This window comes from Miscanthus floridulus, chromosome 8 (genome assembly GCF_019320115.1).
Source record: "Miscanthus floridulus cultivar M001 chromosome 8, ASM1932011v1, whole genome shotgun sequence".
In the NCBI taxonomy this organism is placed as follows: Eukaryota; Viridiplantae; Streptophyta; class Magnoliopsida; order Poales; family Poaceae; genus Miscanthus; species Miscanthus floridulus.
In genome coordinates, this window is record NC_089587.1 from 2594724 (window position 1) to 2609549 (window position 14826).

Genomic DNA, 14826 nt, shown 5'->3' on the forward strand with positions numbered 1-14826 from the left:
CCTGCATATGCTTTTGTGTAATCACCAAAACATGTAGAGACTCCTTTAGAATAAAGGAGTTTCATATACATGAATCTCATAGAAATTAGTTTCTTTTAATAGAAAAAGGCAAGAAACGGGAAATTTTCCCGCATTCTAGAGGGGGCCTAAGTGTTGATTGGGATAGGAGGTTTGGAGCTTTTGGTCCACCTTGGACGTGCGTGCCGACATATGTGGTTTAAGGGGAATAACTTTACCTTTCCAACAAATTAAAACAAACTCAAATGGCCAATGAATATATTTGCATCAGATTCACATTAGCTCTACCTTTTATTACTCTCATCATGGTTCACATTACCAACCACTGATAGGAAATACCTTAGTGCAATGGCTTTAGAGAGCAACGACAAATGTCAAGCTCTGTCCACGTCAAGCATTGTAGCTTCTTGTGATAGTGGTATGGCTAAAGAGGCTGAGATGATTGTGATCAGTACATATGTCTATTGTCTTCTTTGAAACAGACCATCAACTATGTGGAGATTTCTTTATCTCTCTTCCCTTACCTTTGTGATAATTATCTACTTTGAGACATACACCTATTTTGGTCCTCTTTTCTCATGTATAAAAGTGATTTGTATTTTCTATTTTAGTCACTTTTTCTTATATATAAAAGCAACTATTATTTTCCTTGGCAACGTATGGACATTTATGCTAGTCTAATACAATACAATTTTTTTTTTGAAAAAAAGAGATTCGTTGGTTTATGGCCTGTTTGGAACGCAGGAATACAAAACAAAGGAATGGAAAAAAACACAGGAATAGAATAGAGCAAAAAGTAGAAAACTACGGGATTTGAAAACACAGGAATAGAAACTTTGGGGTGTTTGGATCATAGGAAAACAAAAATGCCACATGTGCCCAAAAACCAGGTTTCATGCTTGAGAACTTGACAAAACATTGTAGGAATTTTTCCTTTAGGTTTTCTTGGATGCTTTTTTCCCTACGTTTTGTGAAGCACGGTTAGTCTTTCCTTTGGAAAGGAATGCAGGTTTCTTCCAAACAGCAAATTGAGGAAACATTCCTATGGAATTCATTCCTTTGATTTTTCTTTGGAAATCCTCCGTTCCAAACAAGCCCTTAGTCGAGATGTTCTGGGCCTATTTGATCCATCACATTTCAATTGGATTTCTTTTTGAAAGGGCATTTCAATTGGATCTGGTCGGACAACAAGCCCAAGCCCATGCCGCCCCAAGATATTTCATTACCGGCTACCGCCTCCGTCCGTTCCGTTGCGCTGGCCGGATAAGGCAAGGAGACGAGACCTCCCCCTGGGCTCTGCTCTGCTCCGCCACGCCGCCGACGGTCACGAACCGTCCATCGTCCATGGCGTCACCGCACCTCCCCTTCCTCTCCTTCCCCAAAACCCTACCGCCACCACCTCCACCGCTCAAGCCCCACGCCCACCGGACCTCGCTCGCCGCCGCTCCTGCTCCGCCGCCCGCCCCGCCTGACGGCGCGGGCCCCGCCGCGCCCACGCGTGGGGACCGCTTCCTCGGCCGCCAGCTGGCCACCGAGGCCGCCGCGCGCGTGCTCGCACCCGACGACGCCGACAGGCGCCGCCGACGCAAGGAGAAGCGCCGGGCCCTGGCGCGGATGCCCTCCGGCTTCCCCTGCTACGGGTGCGGCGCCCCGCTCCAGACGGCGGAGGAGGCCGCGCCGGGATACGTCGACCCCGAAACTTACGAACTGGTAATCACCAACGCTTCTTCCCCGTCCCTTTTCGCTCCACTCGCCGACCGGCTACTTCATTCATCCCTTCATAGTCTTCCTCGGAGCAGAGAATGATAGCATTTCATTTCTTCTCTGATGAGCAGAAAAAGAGGCACCACCAACTGAGAACCGTTCTATGTGGAAGGTGCAAGCTCCTGTCTCATGGCCACATGCTCACTGCTGTTGGTGGCCACGGTGGTTATCCTGGCGGCAAGCAGTTTGTTTCTGCAGAACAACTCAGGGAGAAGCTGTCATACCTCCGTCACGAGAAAGCACTGATAGTCAAATTGGTAAACAACTTGCCAGATTGCTGATTCTCTTGCCTCTGCTCCTTTCTCTGTCCACTCATTCTAGCTTCTATATGAAGGTTGACATCGTTGACTTCAATGGGAGTTTCCTGGCACGAGTACGCGATTTTGCTGGTGCTAATCCTATTATACTTGTGATAACAAAGGTGGTTGTTTTATACATTCAGTTTTTCTATACTGTCCTTTTTTTCTCACTATCATCTGACAACTGAAGCTACTTCTTTCCTAGGTTGATCTCCTTCCCAGAGACACTGATTTGAATTGCATAGGTGACTGGGTTGTTGAGTCAGTTGTCAAGAAGAAGCTTAAGTAGGAAGCATTTCCTTACTATTCCTCATTTCACAGTACTTTCATCAGATGATTTGACCAATTTAAATTTGGTATATGCAGCGTCCTTAGTGTCCATTTGACAAGCTCAAAGTCACTGGTCGGTATCACAGGGGTTATATCGGAGATTCAACAGGAAAAGAAGGTCAGCATCTCTGTTTATTTTTGTGGTTATTGCAGTTAGACTGTCCACTTTCTTGCCCGTGCTCGAATTATATCATCTCAAATTCTATAGATCTTCACTTCCCCTGCTCGTTCTACATTTCACGATCCTGACTGATGTTTCTTTTTATCGTATTAGGGCCGAGATATATATATACTGGTAAGCACTCATCACTTCCATTATTGTGTTAACTTTAAATGTCGGGGAAAAAAATTAAGAGTGCAATTGCTGTTCAGAGATATGTGCATTATATTGTATATGCAATTGCTGTTGCTATATGTAGAAATTTAACAAACTTCATTAATTCAGGCAATACAACTTTGGAGATTGTGAGTTGTGTTTCTGCCTGTTGGCCAGTGTACCTATATCTGACACAGATCATACTCTGTTACAGGGCTCTGCAAATGTTGGGAAATCTGCATTTATCAGCGCAATGCTAAGTATGCCTTTCCTATTATTAATATTTTTCTTCTATCCATTTATGTAGTGGTTACCGTTTAAACAATTCTGCTTGTTCTTTTTCTTACCACGCTAATTGTTGGAGATCCTTCTGTTGTAGGAACAATGGCATACAAGGATCCGGTGGCAGCGGCAGCTCAAAAATACAAGCCAATACAGTCTGCTGTTCCTGGAACAACCCTTGGCCCTATTCAAATTGAAGCATTTTTAGGCGGAGGGGTATGATTCTGTTTGGCTAGTTGATCTTCTGAAAGGATATGCATATGTTAACTTTAGTTGCTAGCCTGTTGCAGACACTTTGTTGATATAGCTACACGGACAGTAATTTAATCTATGCTCGCTGAAAATTCTTAAATAAAAAAAATCTTTCGCTAACCAACATAGATGTGTCTATACTTCTAAAGGTGTGTCTTATCATGATCCTTTGATGCAATACAATAGTTTGTATGCATGCACAGTGCTCAATATGAACTGCTCCAAAATATGTGTCGTCTCTGATTACATCCTGATGTTCTGTATCTTCTACTTTGAGATCCAATTTGAAGTCTACTAACATATCCCTGAATCTTTGCACACAGAAATTGTATGATACACCTGGAGTCCACCTTCACCATAGGCAGGCAGCAGTTATCAATGCTGATGATCTGCCTTCTCTTGCACCACAAAGTCGTTTGAAAGGGCGATGTTTTCCTGTATGTATATTTCATTCGGTTGAGCACATGTTCCTTTCTCAAAATTTCCACACTAATCTTTTTCTTCAGAACATAATGTTATGTTCAGGCTAATGATACAGATGTTGAATTGAGTGGGAATTCATTGTTCTGGGCTGGGCTAGTCCGCATTGATGTTGTCAAGGTACCTAATGAGCTGAACTTCATCTTTGATGTCTTGTTTTCTTATCATGTTCTAATTCTCCCTTGTAAGCTGTAATTGTCAATCAATGGATGACATAGGCTCTTCCACGCTCACGGCTGACATTCTATGGGCCCAAGAAGCTAAAGATTAATATGGTCCCGACAACAGAAGCAGATCAATTTTACGAGGTATGCCTATGCTAATTGGTATGAAAATTCATTGTCTGATACCACCAGCTATATTTTATTTGGCTTAGGAAGCGAGAGTTGCTTCTCCCTCTTCTCCTCTTTCTAATCACAGCTCTGAATTGTGTCCTGCAAAACTCTACACGTTTAACCATGCTCTTCAAAACTGTATTCATTTGCTATTGGCTTCTATGTTTGCATGAAACTTACATGCATCTAAATGAGGCTCATCTGAAATAACGATGATTTCATTTTATTTCTGTCTTTATTTTTCACTTTCCAGACTGAAGTTGGAGTTACATTGACTCCGCCAACTGGTAAGGATAGAGCTGAAGGATGGCCAGGGCTTCAAGGTGTTCGCGAGTTGAAGATGAAGTATGAGGAACGTGACAGGTAATGTCTGCAAGTAATGGTGATGCCATAGCTTTACTCATCATTCATTTATGGTCAAAAACTGCATGGGTAGTTTATTGAAGCTAGCCTTCTTCTTCTACTGGGAAGATGGGGGAATATCTTGTCTGGATAACAAGTGAAATGGGAGCAATTGCATTTTTGTATAGTACTAATTTAAGAAGATGAAGGGCGGGCCTGGTGCAAGCGGTAGAGTCTTACCGCCTGTGACCGGAAGGTCCCGGGTTCGAGTCGTGGTCTCCTCGCATTGCACAGGCGAGGATAAGGCTTGCCACTGACACCCTTTCCTAAACCCCGCACCGAGCGGGAGCTCTCTGCACTGGGTACGCCATTTTTTAATTTAAGAAGCTGATTCCTTGATTACTGGGCTTAAAAACCTTATCTGTACCAATGCCATATTCAGGCCTGCTTGTGACATCGCGATCTCTGGGCTTGGGTGGATTTCTGTGGAGCCATCAGGCGTGCCATCAAACAGCCCTGATGACAATGTCGAGGAAGAATACGATCGCGGTGAGCTGCATCTGGTGGTACATGTACCCAAACCGGTTGAGGTCTTTGTCCGCCCGCCATTGCCTGTCAGTAAAGCAGCGTCGCAATGGTACAGGTATCAAGAGTTGACGGAGGAAGAAGAGGAGTTGAGGCCTAAATGGCATTACTGATGCTGCTCTGGTTTTCTGCCTATTTCTCTATCTGTAGTACAGTTTTGTGTAATCCAAATGTAGCACAATGTTATATGCTATGATGAGGTGATGTTCTCACGAGTAGTGTTAGGATCAGGTGATAAAATGGATTCAGAAACCAAGTTTTGAATAAATCTGGCTATGTACATGTACTCCAAATGAAGGACCTTCCAGTTCCAAACAAGCCATTGAAGAGATTTGTAACAAAATGCCAATTTAATTTCGGCAACAAAACAGGTCTGGTCTTCCTTTGGCCATATATGACCACCAAATTTTCGTTTTCATATCGTGCCATGACCCTATTTAGGAGTACGTATACATAGTCAGGAACCGTATTTTTCTTATACTACTACACCAACCCTTCTCCTTAGGCCTGGTTTAGTTTCGAAAACTTTTCTCAAAAAGTGCTACAGTAGCCATCACATCGAATCTTGCGATACGTGTATAGAGCATTAAATGTAGACAAAAAAAAAATTAATTGCACAGTTTAGTTGGAAATCGTGAGACGAATGTTTTGAGCCTATCAAATAAAAATAAAAGTGTTACGGTTCACCCGACTAAACACAGCCTTATTCCACGTTGAATTCGGCCCATTGGATCCATCCGACGCACAGACCCGCACCACCGCCACCACCATGGCCGACGGGCCCACCAGCTCCGGCGACTCGCCGCCGCCGCCACCTCCTCCGCAGCCGGAGAACGGTTCCATCTCCTCCATGGTCGCCGCCTCTGCCGCCTCCGCGGCGGCCGCGGCCGTAGATTTCACCCGCTGGGCCGAGACCTTCGGCGCCGAGAAGGCCGACGCCGCCAAGGCTGCCCTAGCCTCCGCCACCACCTTGGCCACCTCATCCGCCTCCGCGGCGGCTTCTGCTTCCTCCACGGCCGCGTCCTCCGCCTACGCGGCCGCCTCCGACCTCACCCTCGTCGCCAAGGTGATGGTCCCCATTCCCCTCGCTTCGGTCGATCTAGGCAACATTTGATGAAAGCTCAAACCTTTTGCTGTCCTGTTCGCAGGAGGAGCTGGAATGGGTGAAGAAGGAGTACTCTGCTCACGAGCAGATTGTGTTTGGCAAGATCAAAGGTGCGTTTTGCTGCGTAAAGATCAGATAGTTCGGGATTCCCCTTAGTTTGATGTCCTCGTAGATGATGTTCATCTTTGTTGGCTAAATTATGCTTTTTTTATTTCATTTTTTCTCAAGCATTGAATGTTTATAATCGTTGCAGAGGGCGTTGTCATGGCTATAATGCATCCAGGCATTGCTGCAGGCTCCGCAACACTTGCAGGGATTGTCCTTTTCAAAAGTAATATATGTTTTCCTTGCAACAACTTTCATTGATTCCTTTTGCTAATGCACAATGTAATTTAGTATTTGCATGAGGGATTCTATCCACACAATGCACTTGAAGAACATTGAACTCATTATTACCACATGCTAAACCAAATTGTTTTCTTTAACTCGAATGTACTTTTGATACTCTAGAATTGATCCTTTGCTGTGTTCTTGCAAATGAATGAAATGTTTTGAGATCTCTGCCGAGCCAATGTATTCCGTCTTAGAATATCATGCACATATCTTGTTCTGGTTGGTTTAAAAAAACTTTGAAAAATTAGTTCAATGATCTGGGAATTGATGAGATTCATTAAAGCGGTTGCAAGTTTTGTTCAAACTATCCATCCTCTACTTAGTTGCCTAGTATTTCATGGTACATAGCCCCAAGGTAATAACCTTGCTGATTCATTGGCCATTTGTTCCAATATAATTTCAAGAAGGCTTAAAATGGACCTTTCTATACTAAATGAAATATGAATGGATCCTTGCAGGGCCAAGGAGCTACCTTATTCAACGAGTACGGCGCATGTTTGTTAGCAAGGAGGTAAGCACTCTATGTCCTTTTGATCAGCACATATACTTCCTGTGACTTGATAGATTCATGCTCTTCAAAGTTAATTAACCATCTTCCTTGATTCATACTCTTTCAAGTTAATTCACTATCTTGCTTAGAAGTTCTCTTCCTAGGTGGGGCTATCTATTCACCTATGACTACATGCTTATAATTTACATGCCAGTGTTTGGATACATTTACCTGTTGTTTCCCTGTACATGATTGATGATGTTCATGTAGCAAGTCAGAATAAAATCAAATATGATGTTTGCAAGTTTGTTTTTTCCCTAAGAAATGTACGGATCCGATCGATTATCTAACATAATTTTTGTGTTTTCATACTATAGACCCTACTTTCTGGCGTACAAACTGAAGTGAATCACATGCGGCAGACTGTGAATCTTGTATCCAATGAACGCCAAAAACTGTTGGTAATTGTTCTTCATTTGAAGATAATTGAACCATTTTACTTTTTTTTTTGTCTCTTTTAACTTCAGATGCTATTCATGACTGATTCTATGCATACTGGAATCCAGGATAGAGCAGCAACTGCAGAGAAAAGATTTCAGAAAGGATGGAATACACTCAGGCATCTCTCTCGCCCCTTCTGTCATTTGTTTCTGTCCTTGCTCTATATAACATGGGCGATACTTTCTGCTTTATCAGGGAAGAAGGGCGTTCCATTCAACATGAGTTGAGCAAGATTAGTGATATTGAAAATCAAGCAGTAGGTGTGTAAGATTTCTCGAGATATTAGTGTTTTGTGTCATGACATTTGATTTCTGGTTATGGAGATCATTTTATCCAGAATTTGCATTTGATGAAATGTATCTTCTCAGGTCTGAAGGGCATTCTTGATCAGCTCCCCAGAGCACATGCATCTGAATTTCGATCGGAGGTTAGTAAATCAGCATGTATCTTTGGACATAGTGATGTTTATAGGAATCGATCTGAGGCTTTTGTTCTAGCCAATTATAATTTTTAAACATAACACATGTCTCCTAATAATCCTGTTCATGGTCCGGTTTAACTGGTTTCTGGGCAAAACCCAGCCCAACCCGTAGAAGATGTTACGTCGGCGGTTTGGAACCAGCGGGTTCACGGTTATCACGGTTAATCTCAGCAAAGTGCGTCAACGCTGCAGCCCCCAAGCAGCCGTGCTAGGAAGCAGTTGACGCCGACGCACGAGCCGAGCCAAGATGCTCCTAGATGGCCGTGACACGCCGGCGGCCTCGTTGCCGGAACCGGACGCCATCGATGCTGCCCTCGCCGCTTACTGCAGGCCGACGCTCAAATTGCAAGATTTTGATTGTGAGATTTGGAGAAAGCTCAGTACATAGGGAAAAGGGAAGATGCACATGCACAGTACGACCCCGCTGCCAAAGGACGCCCGGAGGGGCGGCACTGCTTGAGGCCGCGGCGCTCCCGGCACCCGACGCCCGAGGCCACGGCGCTCCAGCTGCCGGCCGCTCAAGACCGCGGCTCTCCCGGCACCCGACGCCCGAGGCCACTGCACTGCCGCAGCCCGCCACCCGAGGCCGTGGCGCTCCAGGCACCCGCCGCCCTTGGTCTCCGACAAGGCCTCAAGCGATTGTGCGTTTGCGACCGGCGGCGTCTGGTTGGTCGAACGAAGAAGACGGTTAGACGGGTACCAAATCGAACCAAACCAACCCGTGCGTGGCTCCTTACACGGTTTATCATGGGCTGGTTTGTGGGTTGGGCCGGTTTGCAACCGGACCATGTACAGGGTTATCTCCTAAGTCTAATATTCTAAACTATATGGATACATTGAAGCCTTTTCTTGGTAGTCTTACTAGTTGCTCCTGGCATTTTCTTGGTAGTCTTACTAGTTGCTCCTGGCATGGATATTATGTGCTTGAGAATGAATTTGTTAAACAGTGTACCTTTTTTTTATATATGGGAATATGGGATGTATAATGTTGTTGGATTGCTCAGAAGATGTTATATAGAGAATTATATTTAGTTCTCTTAGTAATATCTTTCTTATCTTAACCTACATGTGCTGCTATTTGTTCCAGCCCAAGTTGTGTTTAATATCAAACACTTCCTTTGGGCCCCTTTTCAGAAATACACTTGTCAATATAGCAGTATATATTTCAGTAGTCCTTACCACTTATTAGTTATTACATGCCATGTAGTGAGTGATTAGGTAAAACTGTGCTAAACGCAGGCAGCATTCATACTTTGTAAATTTGCATACGATGATCACAGTTTTAAGCCTCTCCACAACAAATCATGCCTATCCTCTGGCCTCTGAATGTATTGTATTTTTTTTTTAAGCTGGCTGGCTTCTGTGATCTAAACTCATAGCAGAGATTTTCTTTCATGTGTTGCAGATATCTGGCCTAGCTTCTCAGGTTAAGAAGGAGAAGCGAGCGCTTAACGCCGCCCTCACGAAGATTGTGAATTACGGTGTCCCCATCTGACTGCCTCTCTAGCTAGGTGCTTCTGAGGTTCCATTGTATCGGATTTTTGTGAAGGAAGGCAGGTTCTATGTGAATGCCTGAATGGTGAATGGTATGCTGCCCACTTGGTTTCGAGAAAAGGAGAAAACAATAAGTTTTGTCACCCGTGCAGACCTGTAATTGTGCTGCTGCTTCTGCCTAATGCTGCAGAAGCAACATCGCTGAAACCTGAGTAACAGATGACATTTTGCAATGTTTTTTTTTCCCTATTGACATGTTCACTGCCATCAGCTGGCGTGTATTTTATTCCCCAACTGCTTGATGGCATCTCTGATGTATGGCGGAGGGAAAAAATGGTAATACCTGAATGCTTCGTTACCCCTGGTCCGTGATGTGAAATGAAATCCTCGGAATTGTAGAAGTAGATTGAAATTTTGGTCGAAATCATGGGAGTTGCTGGCCTTGCATTTAAATTACCCATCAGATTAGTTCTTCGTCTTCTTAGTCGCTATATGCCTTTTCTGAAGGTTTAGATTCATTTAAAAAAAATCGTTACAAAGTTTGCAGAAACATCAGAGCGGTGGTGTGTCTCCGGTTCGGCGGCTCCGCCTTCTTCCGCTAAGGCCCAGGCCCAGCGGCACCGCCGCCCCGCCCCCGACCCCTCTGCGCGCCGCCGGTCGAGATGCCTCGCGACCGCGACGAGCCGGCCGCCGTGCGCGTCTACACCGTCTGCGACGAGTCCAGGTATCAGAATCCTGCCTCTCCAGACCTGGCTTGCCCTTGCCCCTTGCTCATGGTTGGTGCCGATTGCTCCTCCTGCCTGCAGGTACCTGATCGTGCGCAACGTGCCGTCGCTCGGATGCGGCGACGACCTCGCCAGTCTCTTCGGGACGTACGGCCCCGTGGAGGAGTCAGTCTCACCTCTTCTCCTCTCGCTCCTCCTGTACCCTGTATTCGAATTGCTTATTAGTTCATTGGTGTCAGGTGCACGCCCATGGATGCAGAGGACTGTGAGCCCTACACCGACGTCTTCTTCGTCAAATTCTCCCAGGTCAACAACGCCAGGTGAGGTGTGGACGGTGTGCTGATCTAGCAGTCTAGTTCAGGTGTTCTTGGACTGTAATAACATCACAAGGCAATGAAACCGCCCCGTGTTTTCTATGGCCTACCAACCCCAACTGCTGTAACCCTAAGTAAGCTTCATCTTTCTTCAATTCAACTTGGGACAATGTTCAGTTTATGCTTATTGTTCACCAGGCTTCAATCAAGAGAACATAATAATTACTTAGTGTTTTATTGAACCACAAAAGTCAATTGGGTCATAAAATCCATTAATTCAGCCGGCCATCATACAATTTGATCCACTAAAAATTTTGATTCAATTCACATCTTGCGGTCCAGTTGCTAGCATTGAAGTTCGAGCTTATCCGCTGCCAACTATTGACATCTTTTCTCGTGGTAAAAGTACAGAATCAGCGGCCTCCATTTGAAATGCAAAATTGGTGCTCTCATGCTGCAGGTTTGCAAAGAGGAAGCTTGACGAGTCTGTATTTCTTGGCAACCGCCTGCAGGTGACCTACGCCCCTCAATTTGAGAGTCCTCTAGACACTAAGGAGAAACTGGAAGCTAGGAGAAAAGAAGTCCTTGGCCGAATAAAATGTGTGCCTCCACTTTACTTTTTGGTCCCTACAGCTTTGTATTTAGTATTTTGACAGCAACGCATAACTACTGTGAGCATTGCTAATTTATTTACACTGGTAACTTTGATTGAGATATTTTCTTCCATTTCCAGCATCTGCTGGCAGACCTGAAGGGACATCTCAGTATTCTCCAGCTCAGGGATCATCTAGTGGGAATCACCACCAGATGAACTCTAATAAGAGGTTTGTATTCCTGCGACTGGCTTGCTGATTTCAGTATAACGTGACCAGTTACATTGTGGATGTTGTGAAACTATGACGGCTAGGCAAAAACTCTTCAGTCTAACTGTTCTCTTGAGCAAAGTGTAAAAGTGTCAGCCTGATTTTTATCCTAAGGTTCATTTTACACATATTCAGGGAATATATGAAGACAATTCATGCTTCTCATATTGAAGATCCTCGTTTCAGTCATGTGCCCTCAGATAAGGTATGTGGTAAAAATGTGTTCAATCTAAAAAATCATTTGCCAATAAATTTAAGGTTACTAATTAATGCCAACGAGTCAACTAAGATATTTAGTACTAGAACACAAACATCTTTGCATTACATCACTAAAGCAAAGTACCTGGTAGGGGCCAAAACGTCTAACTTTTGTGGAGATCCTGCCGTGCTAATATGTAATGCAAATCTGTTTAATGTAGCTTACCACTCTAGTAGCTTTGCACTCTTCTTTTCTTGTTGGTCCTGGTTTCCTTTCCTTAAGTTGAATGCTACTTTCCCAATATATGGATAAATGTTCGCTTTGTTTGTAGGATTACTTTCCATCCAAGTCGATGAACGCTACTGTAAAGCTTGTCAGAGAGAAGCTTGATAAGGTAAGTAGTATCGTCTGCACTCTATCTTTTTGGCTTACAACTATGCCGATAAGCTGAAAGTTTGTTTTTAAAAAAATGCCAGATACAATCTGGTGGTGATAATTCCAGTACTTCAGCAGCATCCAAGAAACCAAGGGTTGATAACCGCAGGAGAATTTGATATTAGCAGAAAATGCAGAACACAAATTCAATGTTTTGGGGTAGTGTTGATATATTAGCATAACATACCAGAATTTTGATAGCCTTTATTTCTATCCATTTTATCGGTCGCTTACTAGGTCATTGAGTTATTTATGTTTCAGGGTGGTGGTGGTGTACTATATGGTTAGCTAGAATTGCCGCAATATCGATAACTGAGTTAGTTAAAATGCCTCACTTTTAGTTTTTTTCCAGCTGTAATGTTAGCATTATAAAATATCTGTTACTCTTGCAATCAATTACATCAGAAATCTCATTTATATTGACATCCCTCAAATGCATGGGTACAGTAATGGACGTGATTTAGAACCGAGCGGGATGCTTTTCAAGTATATTCGTGAGTTCTTAGATGATCGTTTAGCAATCACAAAATTACTTGTATTCCACAATCTTGTAACTCGTCTGCGCACGAGATTGCAAAGCTAGGCTTGGTGTGGGACACAGGTCAATCGATGTTGTGGCCTGATGATCCTCCTGACATTGTAAAAATCGTGGTTGCTCGCGGTTGTGCCGAGCTATCGATAAGTAATATAAGGCCCTAGAGCCGATCTTGAGGTAAAAAAGACATGATCCATAAGACATGCCTGGCGTTGGGCATTGTTTCGAAACCATTTTATTCCATTTTACCTTCCCGCTTTGACATGCTATTTGTGTGTGTTTTGATATGCAAAACAAAGTTGGAAGGACTGTCTTGTGCTAATTAAACGTGCTACTTGTCACATTGGTTAAAATCCAAATAACGGTGAAGTAGGACGAGATATTGGCATGCCTATATTTTGCTTGTAATGCTGTGAATATGTCTATTTCGTGTCGGATTTTGGTATCGGAAAAAAACACTATATATTAGAATGGTACTAGACTGTATTTACGAAATTATCTAAAACCATAATTGATTTGTGATAGTCAAGGCATAAAGATTTATCTGACCTCCCGTCGGAACAGCTAGCGCCCGAACGTTCAGCGCCAAGACGCGTCCAGACGTAGTTCCCAGCCTGATTCCACCCATCCGATGAAACCGGTCCACAACAAAAAACGATTCGAGCGAGCGCGTCTATCTCTCACTGCGCTACTGTCCCCCGCCGCTCCCCGTTCACCTTCGTGCCCGTCTCTGCCGTGCCCCATTCACCTAACGTGCCCCCGATGTTGTGCACACATATGCAACATCCAGATCTACCTTTGAAACATTCAGATGCAACACTTGCAACATAAAAAAAAGACAGATGAAACACTTGAAACATACGTCTGAAACACTTACAAAAACACTTGAAAACCATTGTAAAACAACACTTACAAAAACACTTGAAAACCATTATAAAACATACATAACATACAGATAAAACACCTGCAACATATGTGTGAAACATATGTAACATCATGAAACATTGGAAAAAGATGTTTGCAATATACCTCTGAAACACTTGCAATATATGCAACATCCCGATCTAATTTTGCATCTTCTAGATGAAACACTTGCAACATCTAGGTGACACATCTAAAACACTTGGAACATACGCTTCCAACATGCGCTTTCAGCACAATTTACCATGCTGCTTGGACGAATGGACGCTCGTTGTTGCGGAGCTTGGCGCCACCGCAGAGATCGACAGTCGCATGGAGCTTGCCGGTACAACAACGGCGCGGCCCTCCTGCGGTTCTCCAACGCTTGCTCATGGCCCAGGCTAGTAGCCATGGGCGACGGCCCTGTTGATGCTACTGCAGCGCCGCTGCTCACTCAGCTGCAGTCGTCCAGCGTCGTCCGCTCACGAGGGATGGGTGCCCGCGCGGTTGGTGAAAGGCACGACGCGGTTGGAGAAGGGCTGCTGCGGGGGCGGACGGATGAGTAGCCACACCGCGACGGTTGGATGAGCGAAATGATGATTTTTTAGAGGCAGGCCCGCTGCGGACTAGGAGCCGCGTCCGGACAGGACCGACACCCATGGCTGAGCATTCCCGCTTATTTAAGGAAGAGTTTTTTTTGCAGCTGCTAACACACGCCGAATAGATCATGATTTGTTAGAAAATAAATAGTTTGCTCGTAAAGATAGCATTCTAAATCTATAAAGGACTCTTTCATTAATTTTTTTAGAGGATAAGTTTATACTGCTCAGGAGTAAGTCTTTCCGAACTATAAATAGAGACACAATGTAAACTTTCGGACCTTAAGCAAAGAAATAAGGGACTTACTAACTTACCAGCCGTAGATTTACATGCAACGATGACAAAAAAACGTGGCGACACTTACCTCCGCTGACTCGCTGAGAGAGCACCTACGACACTGCAGTTAGGAATAGGGAAAGCCCACCCAAACAATCGCTAGCGGACAGCGGCAGGAGAATTCAAACACCGTGTTCAGTTTTGGCTGAAAATTTACGATCGTTTACGACAAGTCACAGCCAAACGAAAGGGCTAAAAATTGATAGATGGATTAGGAAGGGAAGAAGCATTCGTTGCTGTTCGCCTGAAACCAAAACAAGAAAACAGGCGACTGAGCAATAGGAATAGTGAAGAAATAAATAATCTATTCCCATATCTTCTATTTTCTCTCTCCTGCGCCGCCACTCGTCTCTCCCTCTCTTCTGCGTCCACGCCGCCGTCGCTCCCTGCCCTAGCCTGATGCCACCGCTGCCCCTAGCAACCGGCGCACCAACGCTGCCGTCGCCCCTTGC

At 44.3% G+C, this 14826-nt stretch overlaps 3 protein-coding genes across 5 annotated transcripts; all 3 read left to right on the forward strand.

The window, feature by feature from the left end:
• Positions 1 to 1240: 1240 nt before the first annotated feature.
• Positions 1241 to 5271, forward strand: LOC136475506 (putative nitric oxide synthase). 2 transcript variants are annotated; one of them, XM_066472980.1, is made up of 13 exons: positions 1241 to 1728; positions 1854 to 2039; positions 2117 to 2203; positions 2287 to 2366; positions 2448 to 2529; positions 2686 to 2706; positions 2942 to 2987; positions 3107 to 3225; positions 3585 to 3698; positions 3787 to 3861; positions 3960 to 4049; positions 4330 to 4439; positions 4861 to 5271. In XM_066472980.1, exons 1-13 carry the CDS (start codon positions 1363 to 1365, stop codon positions 5114 to 5116), a joined length of 1632 nt encoding a protein of 543 aa, XP_066329077.1. In that variant the 5' UTR covers positions 1241 to 1362; the 3' UTR covers positions 5117 to 5271. The 2 variants fall into 2 exon arrangements, with proteins under 2 accessions (XP_066329077.1, XP_066329078.1); XM_066472981.1 differs by lacking the exon at positions 2686 to 2706.
• Positions 5272 to 5710: 439 nt separating this feature from the next.
• LOC136475507 (RGS1-HXK1-interacting protein 1-like) lies at positions 5711 to 9815 on the forward strand. Its single transcript, XM_066472982.1, has 9 exons — positions 5711 to 6069; positions 6152 to 6218; positions 6362 to 6439; positions 6960 to 7012; positions 7369 to 7452; positions 7558 to 7610; positions 7688 to 7752; positions 7861 to 7919; positions 9379 to 9815. The coding sequence occupies exons 1-9, from the start codon at positions 5773 to 5775 to the stop codon at positions 9466 to 9468; spliced, it is 846 nt and encodes a 281-aa protein (XP_066329079.1). The 5' UTR covers positions 5711 to 5772; the 3' UTR covers positions 9469 to 9815.
• A 143-nt stretch (positions 9816 to 9958) lies between these two features.
• LOC136475508 (uncharacterized) lies at positions 9959 to 12395 on the forward strand. 2 transcript variants are annotated; one of them, XM_066472984.1, is made up of 8 exons: positions 9959 to 10191; positions 10274 to 10357; positions 10432 to 10512; positions 10967 to 11106; positions 11240 to 11330; positions 11505 to 11574; positions 11900 to 11962; positions 12045 to 12395. In XM_066472984.1, exons 1-8 carry the CDS (start codon positions 10130 to 10132, stop codon positions 12120 to 12122), a joined length of 669 nt encoding a protein of 222 aa, XP_066329081.1. In that variant the 5' UTR covers positions 9959 to 10129; the 3' UTR covers positions 12123 to 12395. The 2 variants fall into 2 exon arrangements, 1 of the variants encoding a protein (XP_066329081.1); XR_010763199.1 differs by having other exon boundaries at positions 11505 to 11962; positions 12045 to 12130.
• Positions 12396 to 14826: the final 2431 nt, after the last annotated feature.

Coding starts and splice junctions, on each gene's coding strand:
- LOC136475508 (XM_066472984.1), top strand. CDS start 10,130: ATGCCTCGCGACCGCGACGAGCCGGCCGCCGTGCGCGTCTACACCGTC. Junction 10,358..10,431: donor ACGTACGGCCCCGTGGAGGA/GTCAGTCTCACC, acceptor CATTGGTGTCAG/GTGCACGCCCATGGATGCAG. Junction 11,963..12,044: donor TCAGAGAGAAGCTTGATAAG/GTAAGTAGTATC, acceptor AAAAAATGCCAG/ATACAATCTGGTGGTGATAA.
- LOC136475507 (XM_066472982.1), top strand. CDS start 5,773: ATGGCCGACGGGCCCACCAGCTCCGGCGACTCGCCGCCGCCGCCACCT. Junction 6,070..6,151: donor ACCTCACCCTCGTCGCCAAG/GTGATGGTCCCC, acceptor TCCTGTTCGCAG/GAGGAGCTGGAATGGGTGAA. Junction 7,753..7,860: donor TATTGAAAATCAAGCAGTAG/GTGTGTAAGATT, acceptor GTATCTTCTCAG/GTCTGAAGGGCATTCTTGAT.
- LOC136475506 (XM_066472980.1), top strand. CDS start 1,363: ATGGCGTCACCGCACCTCCCCTTCCTCTCCTTCCCCAAAACCCTACCG. Junction 2,367..2,447: donor GTTGTCAAGAAGAAGCTTAA/GTAGGAAGCATT, acceptor TGGTATATGCAG/CGTCCTTAGTGTCCATTTGA. Junction 2,707..2,941: donor GCCGAGATATATATATACTG/GTAAGCACTCAT, acceptor ACTCTGTTACAG/GGCTCTGCAAATGTTGGGAA.